General features: G+C 27.2%; 1 protein-coding gene across 1 annotated transcript in view; it reads right to left on the bottom strand.

Moving 5' to 3' along the window:
• LOC103572272 (myophilin) overlaps nucleotides 1-7,993 on the bottom strand; it is a 15,612-nt gene extending 7,619 nt beyond the window's left edge. Inside the window, exons 1-2 of the mRNA XM_008550796.3 lie at nucleotides 7,746-7,993; nucleotides 2,702-2,838 (exon numbers count right to left, since the gene is read on the bottom strand). Coding sequence (XP_008549018.1) covers nucleotides 2,702-2,838; nucleotides 7,746-7,799 — 191 coding nt within the window. The 5' untranslated portion in view covers nucleotides 7,800-7,993. The remainder of the gene's footprint in view (nucleotides 1-2,701; nucleotides 2,839-7,745) is intronic.
• Between the last annotated feature and the right edge of the window lie 1,751 nt (nucleotides 7,994-9,744).

The raw sequence follows: 9,744 nt of genomic DNA, 5'->3' as shown, positions 1-9,744 counted from the left end.
GACAAAAAAATTTCTTATTTTATTTTTTTTCGTGCGCTATAAAATCCGTATGTAAGTTATTGTGATATGTGTAATTGTGGTTATACAGTTATGTATAAAATAGTTTAAAAAGTATATAGGCTCTACATTAGGGTGATTCATTTCCGCAAAAAAAAATTTTTTTTTAAGTGCTCAAGCAAACTCTCAATCTTCATAAAAAAAAAAATTCTCACCAAATATGAGCTGTTAATTCCAACGCTAAATACTTTCCATTTGATTTCAAAGATTTCCCATTTAAAATACACGTAAATTAAATTCATTTTTTTTTTTTCAACTTTCTAATACTCAGCTGCGTTTCATGATATCAACGCGGTTTTGGTCGCAAATTGTAGGGCATTTGGTTTTCTTCAAAAGTGCCCATAGTTACTTAGCTGTTATTCCAGCTGTTTCACTTGTGTCCGTTGCGGAACTCATTTTTCCTATGAAATTGACCTTTATTGGCTTGCAGTACGTAAACCAATGAATGTACACTAAAAATGCTAGTGGGAATTTTGTAGGAAATTTTATTCCCTTCAAAAAAAGTCCTATGAGTCAAGTCGCTAAAGTCCATTGTTTCCGAGTTATAATTATTTTAATAATTTGAAAAATAAACTATAAATAAAAAATAAATAAATAAATTATATATAAAAAATAAAATATAAAAAAAAAAAATTTCAATTGATATTTTATTTTTCAAATTATTAAAATGACTATAACTCAGAAACTATAGACTTCAGCGACTTGACTCATAGGACTTTTTTTGAAGGGAATAAAATTTCCTACAAAATTCCCACTAGCATTTTTAGTGTACTTTCATTGGTTTCCGTCCTGCAAGCCAATAAAGGTCAATTTCATAGGAGAAATGAGTTCCGCAACGGACACAAGTGAAACAGCTGGAATAACAGCTAAATAATTATGGGCACTTTTGAAGAAAACTAAATGCCCTACAATTTGCGACCAAAACCGCGTTGATATCATGAAACGCAGCTGAGTATTAGAAAGTTAAAAAAAAATGAATTTAATTTACGTGTATTTTAAATGGGAAATCTTTGAAATCAAATGGAAAGTATTTAGCATTGGAATTAACAGCTCATATTTGATGAGCATTTTTTTTTTATGTAGATTGAAAGTTTGCTTGAGCACTTGAAAAAAAAATTTTTTTGCGGAAATAAATCACCCTACTCTATATATGGCCATGTATGGTCATATATAACTCATTTTTTCTATATGATTAACTACCCTGCTTAAAAAATCCGATATATTCTTATAGCTGTATGTATAAGGCCCTATACTTAATTATAGCATTTCTCATAGAACTCATTCATTCTCATAAAATTTCTAGGGAGATTTATGAGAATCTATTGGATTCTATGAGATTTTCTAAATAGGGGTACTATGCTTACACTGTAAAAAATTTGCGGGTAAACACGGAATGAATACGGAGTGAACGTGGAGTGAATGATTTTCTATTTCTTTAATCCCCCGGAGTGAATTTCATAGTGAAGTTAGGTTTTTTATGTTTAGATATTTATATTGACTACGGAATAATTACGAGCTTCCTTTACATATATTCATAAGAAATGACTGTTTAAAACTGTAATCTGTTAATAATGAAAAATTTTGCTTGTATAAAGTTAAAGAAATTGATTTTTCATTTTTGCTCATCATTATATTTTCACTCAGCCACGAACTGTCATATAACTTACATCAATGATACCACGAAAGAAAATTTTTTATTGTACCAAAATATAAACTATTCCCATAAAAATTATGTCACTCTAACGACTAAATAATTGAATGTTTGCACTATGTCTTATAAAAAATTATAACTTAGTGAGTTACTAAAACATTTTATAAATTGAAAACATAATTTTTCTCAAAATTTTGAAATATATTTTTAAGTTCTACAACTTAAAAATTTTTTGTGTCCTATTTCGAGTTGAATGAAATTTTTTTTAAGTACCATAATTTTATTTAATAAAAAATACTATGGCCGAAAACAAGCCGATTCAACTGTCAGCCAAATTTCGGCCTGTTTTCGGCCAAAGATTATTATTTGCGATAATTTTATCGAAAAAAAAAATATGATCTGGCCGAAAACAGGCCAACTCATTTGTCGGCCAAATATCGGCCAGTTTTCGGCCAAAGATTATTATTTGCGATAATTTTATCGAAAAAAAAATATGATCTGGCCGAAAACAGGCCAATTCATTTGTCGGCCTTAATTTAATAAAATTAAAAATTTTTTGGCGTGTTTTCGGCCAACTTTCGGCCTCTTTCAATAAAATTTTACAGTTTCAGCGTGATTTCGGCCAAATTAAGTTGTTTCGGTCTATTTTTGGCTCAATATTTTCACCTGGGTTTCTTATAAATTTTTAGTAAAAACTTAAAAATAAGCTAATCGGTTTATTTAAGTAAAAAATTAATACCGTTGTTATTATAATTTTTAAGAAACTTTATTTTCATGAATGTTAACTAATAAGCAATTGGAAGGAATTTAACAAGTATTAATATTCTATATCTGTTGTGATTATTTTTTTCTGAAAGTTGAACAAAAATATGAATCGCAAGTCAATTTTCTATACTAAGTCAATCACGTTACATTAAATTAATTTAAAATCGTTTTTAAAATCATGAGTTCTGAAGTAAAATTTATAGATATACCTAGATCTATTATTTATACCTGCATAAAACTGTTCCATCCTTGAGGATTTCATAGAAATTATCCATGTCACCGTTTGTGTTAATGTCTTCACCCGTAATGGTTTTTATCCATTCGAGACATTCTTGAGCTAATTCTTCACTGTATTTGCTGTTAATCTAATAAAAAAAAATCCTTAATTAGTTATTAATATTCTATAATAATTTTGATAATTTTTTTTCTATTAAAAATTTTATACGTAATGGTATAAATATGTGAATATGTGAAATACTCAAGATATAAATAGTAAAATTTCGTTCATACACATATTTGCACATCTTAAGCGAAAGTGTAAATTTACTCGCTAAATAATTTGTAAACTTTTTTTGAGAATTCTAAAATAGGATAAATTGTATACTATGCCACCAGTACAATCCAGGGCAAAAAATTAAAAAATTGAAACTCTTGGTTTGAGTAGTAGTTTCTCAGACCAATCACACGAAAAATCTAAAACCAAGATTTCTAGACTCTCAAGCCAATAAACTTTTTTTTTCTGAAAATAATTTTTGATACTTGTAGATCTACGTCAGGGCGGCTACAAACTGGGAATGTCCGGAATTATAAGGGAATTCTATGCAACCAGGAAATATCATGAAAATATCAGGAAATTTGAAAAAGTATCCGTGAATTAAATTGCGGCAGTTAAAAATTCTAAATTTTCTAAATAATACAATAGTCACAAAAATCAAGAGGTATTGAAAAAATTTCAAATTTTTAAGTGATTTTCAATAGGATGTAACTCGAAGGAAAATGGTTGCGCAACAAAAACAAAGAAGGAAAATTGTAACTTCAAGTGTCTAGTTTTCTGATCTGGTCTTGAAATTTTTTTATTATGTACGGTCCCGGTGTAATCCTAAGAAAACCACCAGAAAAAATTTCCCAAATTTTTGCTTATCTTAAAATCGGTCTACAGGCTTTAATAAATTTTTTTCAATAATTATGATTGATCTTTTTAGTTTTTTAATATTCCTTAATTTTTGTGGCTATCGTATTTTGAAATTATTGTAATCATAAAATTTCTTATTATAAATATTTTAACTTACATATTTTTAACATCGAATAATCAAAAGTAGGCCATGTTGATTTATTTTATTGACTTTTTTTCGCTTTCTTGCATGATTTAATCATCAAATTTAATTATTGACATTGAAAGTATAATTAAAACTTTGAATATTTTAATGATACGAATAAAATTTCTGAATCAGGAAAAAATGTGAAAAACTTTACTAGAATACCGTAGAATATCAGGGAATTTTGAAATCATTTCTTTGTGGCTACACTGTACGTTGATCTACGTCGATTAACATTGATCTTCATAAGTCTATGTGGATTTGTATAGATCTACGTAGTTTCAAAATTTGGATCGATGTAGATCTAATCCATTTTTTCAAGGGCAAGGAGAATAATGTCTTGACGTTTTAGCTCACTCGGCTACTTACAATATTTAATATTTAAGAAAATAAGTTAAAATTCCAATTATCAACACTTGATTGGCATTGTTTTAAAAATAAACAATTATTATCATTGTTATCTGAATTGATTTTACTATCAGTATTTTCAATATCTTTAAATGGACTCTGACTAGTAGAATTAATCTTAAAATAAATATTTTGATAAAAAAAAATAATTAAGTACTTGAAATTTAACATTGGTACTTGGCTGTATATTTTTACAGTTAAAAACAATTAATATATAATATTAATAACATAATTAATTACTGCCTAGTTTGTTATTTACTCATAAAACTAGTGACCTGTTTCGTAAAATGGTATGTTTGTTGAGAATTTTACAAGTCAAGGACACACCATGGCAAGTCATGAGTCTCACTATAGTTCGAGAACGATTGGCAGCGAAGACGGCCTTCATTTTTTTCTCCTCATAAGGCTAGTTTACGAATATATGAGGTGTATTTATTTTGAATTGCGAACTGGTATTGCCGTATCTTTAAATGAATTTTCACCACTCCCAAAAGTTGACTATACTCAATTTAGTTCAATTAAGAATTTTTTAAACAATGCACTTTATATAATTGAAGCTTTTTCATAAATACGAAAGAAATATCAAGCGCTATATACGATCTTGAATAAAGACAACCTTTCAAGGTCACCATTTTATGAATCGACTATATGGTATAATATGTTTTTATTTAATAATTCAATATTTTTGAATATTTATTGAGTTATACAAAAATTAATAATTAAAATAAGATTATTGTTTTTAATTTATTCTGACATAAAAAAAAACAACTCTTTTGCAATAAAAATTATATATATTTATAAGAACATTCATATATATACATATATATATATAAGAATGTTATTAATAATACAGAAGTCTAATTTTTATTGAAAAGTCAGTTAAATTTAATTAACTTAGTATAAAAATCTTATGAAACATGCTGAAGAAATTATGTGTGACTCACAAAAAAACTTTTCATAGTGTCTGTACTTTACAGTAAATTTCCATCACTCCTTATTCGTGTTTCTTCCTCTGTTAAATATTTATATACATAAGAATGTTTTTATATATATTATATATAATATAATTACATGCTTATTTAAGTCTATTTGTTCTAACTTTAAAAATTATTGTGTTAGAAATATAATCAATAAAAAATTTAATGAAAATGATTAACTAAATCAAAAAAATTTAGACTTATGACAATGTTTTCTATAAAAATATTTGAGGTAAATATCCAAAAATAAGAGTTATTGCTGTTATTTTTAAAATTACATAATCAATTTGTTTATTGTCATATTTTTGACTCTTTTTATCGAATATTATTAACATTATTCGTATAACTGAGCATTTATTAAAAGAATTAGTCTAATGTTTGTTAAAAGTAGAACTAAGTTAATGTAGGAAGATTATCTCTATTTGTATGACAAGATGATACTATATATAATAATATCACGTATTGATATATTTTTCGAGCTATTATCACGCCTGCTTTAGATATCAGGCATCAATTATGCTTACAGTTTTAATTCGTCCAATAAAAATAAATGAGTACATTATATATACGTACTTTTATGTACACAGCTACTAAAATGGTTCAAATAAATGAAATAAAATTTGCATGATTTCAGGTGACTCATCAAAAACAAAAAAAAAAAGAAACTGTTTATTATTAATAAATTTTATATGTATACATTATGTATTTAATTGCAATAAATTGTTTTTACAGCAAATATTTTACATCAGTTTATAAATATAAGTTTCGATAAACATATCCGTATATAGCATATCAAGAAATGTTGCGGTGTCTGCTACCAATGGTTTCTTGAGTTCTTCAGTTATCAACTGAAATTCCAGTGAAACCTGCATAAGTGAGACTCGAAGGGACCAAAATTTTTTTCTCAGTTATAGGGGGACAGTCAGACAGGCAAAATCAGCATGATAAATAAAAGTGAAATACATATAATTAATGTACATAGAATTAAATAATAATACTTTATTTACTGACATCAAAATTAGCTTAAAAATTCCGTTATGTTAGTTTGTTTGAAATAACTTTTTGTCAATAGTTTTTCTACAGCGAATAATTTGTCAAATATTGCTTGATCACCGATAGGTGAATGTTTAAAATATTAATGTAAAGCTTATAAACACGTAACGAGTACCTAATACACATTGATGTACGCATACGAAAGAAATTTTGTCTTTATATTAAAATAAATAGCTTTAACTATAAAAGTAAATAATGAATAGGTTCAAAAAAAAATTATTAGTTAGAGAGGTTCCGCAGTATCACTTAACAAAGTTTTTCGTTGTGAAGGTGCCGGGACCTGACAAAAAGTCTCAATTATAGAGGTTTCTCACTTATCCGGGCCCCACTTATGCAGGTTTCACTGAACTTGAATTCTAGTAACTACTTTTGTCAGGACATAATCACATTGAAACTTAAGTGAAGGATTCTCAAGTTATGAATTTGTTGACACAATAAGACAGTATACAATTTAATGTATTTAAACAGCATTTTACGCTACTAATCTATTTGATGTTATATTAATTCCAGTTTTAAAAAAATTAAAGAAATTGTCTCTTATTATTTTAAACGAAAAAAACATTTCACGTTTCTTAATGATAAGCAGCCCAGAAAGGTGATAAAGTAATATTGTTTTTCTTAGAATCAGTGAGACATTCCTGCGGCATGTAGTAAATCTGACCCAGATTAATACATATTGCTGATAAAATTATAGTATTAAATTAAGAATTTTTTGTTACTTTGGAATTGATTTGAAGTAATTACTCAGATGATATTCCGTTAAAGTTAATTGTACATATAATAGTTTTCAAAATTTCGTAACATCCAATATAATGTCTTAAAAACTTTCACAGAAAGTTGAGTTATATGAAACCATTGTTCTTTAGTAATTTATACTAAACTATTCATTATAATAACTTTTGAATAACAGTTTCATGCATGATAATTCAAAAACAATGTCATTTCTTTTTTTTTTTACACAAATAGTATTATATTATATTCACGATCATTATACTAAGCATTAAAAATCTAAAAAAATTTATATTCGTTTTAATTTCTTAAGAAAGTTTGAAAAATCTGTGACGAAACATATTACATTTATTCATCACCAAAAACGCTTTCTTCTTAGAGGCAGACTAGCAATTTTTTAATTAATTCTGATAGAAATATTTCACATATAGCCGTAGTTATTTTTTTTTTCTATAATTAATCAAATTTTATGTAATTAAAGACTACAAATTTCGAACATTAAAAAAAAAAAAAAAAAAATAAAGAAATAAAACAAAGTAGAAATGCTTTAGTTGTTGTATTCATGATTATGAATAAAAGAGTAAGATAAAACTTCCTGGAGATTTCAGGTCAGGGTAAAAATAAGTGATAAGACAATATATGCTCATTTATATAAGTCCGAAAATAATTATCCTATTAATTAAAAGAATTATTCGAAATAGAATAAATTTCTTAACAGAGTATTAAGTCATTCGATGATTCAAAATTTCTTGAGATCCCCGAGAAAAAAACATATTTAAATTATCTCACCTTTTTTTGCGCTTCTGCTGCAAATCCAGATTTAGTTGCTCTATTGCACGCCATATCTTCTATTTTTTTCTAATAATTTATTTTTATAAGTTGAAATTTATTATAATATTTTAATAAATCTGTTTACAAACACCAAGATTCCACAAGCACATTGAATGTTCTCCACTCTCTGATAGTCGCAGTTAAACTGAATAGCAGCTAAGAGAGCCACTGTCAAGCGGGTGAATTCTCCGCCCAACAACATCGATGTTGAAGCTGGGGTATTGAATTTTCGTGAGTAAGACACGTGGCCTCGGATATCCAGCCAAACTTGGAGATGATGTCATTCATCAGAAATTACCGTCTTCTTTCTTAAGAGGGGGCTCTCGTAGTCCTTCAACGCTTAGTCAGGGATGCGACTATTAAAAGTGTTCTTTTTAGTTTTATATTTTTTCGTTAGTGTCCTCTCACTTTACAATTAGGTCATACATATTGGAATAAAATACCAGTGATAAGTGATTCATAGTCAATGCCTTACCATGTTTTTTTAATGATCACCATTAATAGACAGCAACTATAATCTTTGCTCTGTTTCTAAAAGAATTAATTTTTTCAGCAATCCGTTAAAAACTTAATTTTTGAAACTGATTTTCAAGATAAATATCGTGAAACTATGCAATTTTAACTCATTTTTAATGTTGATCCTATAGTTTGACAATTCCATATTTCATGTCTGTGTATATAAAAGTTCATCGAAAGAAATCTTTTTAATTAATTGGTTTTAGAAATATTTACAGGTCACTTGGGCTTATCAAGACGTATATATCTGAATTTTAAAACTCGATGGGTTTGAATATCAGCATATCGTTTTAATGTCATTTATAAAATAAAATTATCAAATATATTCAATTAAGGGGGACCACTAATGTGAAATTTTTAAAAAATGATTTTTTTTGCATATTTCGATAGTCCATACCTTCAAAAATAACATACTAAAATTTCAAGAGCATGTCTCAAATAGTTTTTCTTGAGTCACAGTCATCTGAAGAGCACTTGTCGGTTCTCAAGAATACATTTTTCAAAATTGCTGTAGTTATAACTCGAAGACGGCTGCTTGCGGCTGCTTTTGAATTGCGGCTGCTTTTATATATGTTTCTATGTATCATGAATTTCAAGTTTTTCGATCGAATCGAAAATGTAATTTTGGCAGGCCAAAAATCATCTAATTTTCGTGAAAAATTTGAAATTTTTTTAAAAAACTCCGCCGTTTTGATAAATTTCAATTTTTTTTTTAGCCTGAAGGTCGTGGTATGGAAAATACCTTCTAGTTTAATAAAGCTTTTGTTTTTTTTTTATTTTGTGCACTGTGAAGGTCGCTATCACTGCAGCAGTGTAGGGACTTTTTTTTGGAGCGTTGGGAGATTGTGAATAACTCGCCGAATTTTGAATTTTCCGGTCCAAAAATTTTATCTTGTATTCATTATGTATCCTTAAAACATTAAAATATCCCATACAGTAGTTTTCTTTAAAAAAATTCCCAAAAAAATTTTTTTTTAGGCGGTCACCCTGGTGGTCCCCCTTAAACATAAATTTTTATTTATCCTTCCGAATGTCACCAAACTTATTCAAATCGGTTATTTCGATCGGAATGAATAAAAAGTACTACAAACAAATTGTGATTGTAATAAAATATCCTAACTAAAAGATATTTTTAAATTACAGTCTATTATAAAAAACTGTTTGATCTTTACCATAGAGAATTAATAACTTAATAATATACTGTAATGCGAACTGTTTAAAAATATTTTATAAACATCCTACATACTTTCAGAAATATAATAGGTTTGTTGTATAACAAGGAGTCATAAAAAAAGCAAATACTAGTAAAAAGAATTAAGTAAGACATAGATACTTAAACATAACGATTAATGGCATATATAATAAACGTATGAAAACAATAACAGCAATTTCAGAGCAGTAGACATAAAATTGTAATTTAAATCTAATTACATTAATCTAT

This window comes from Microplitis demolitor, chromosome 2 (assembly GCF_026212275.2).
Source record: "Microplitis demolitor isolate Queensland-Clemson2020A chromosome 2, iyMicDemo2.1a, whole genome shotgun sequence".
Lineage (NCBI taxonomy): Eukaryota > Metazoa > Arthropoda > Insecta > Hymenoptera > Braconidae > Microplitis > Microplitis demolitor.
The sequence above is the reverse complement of the archived record's forward strand: the minus strand, read 5'-3'. Positions and strand labels throughout refer to the sequence as shown.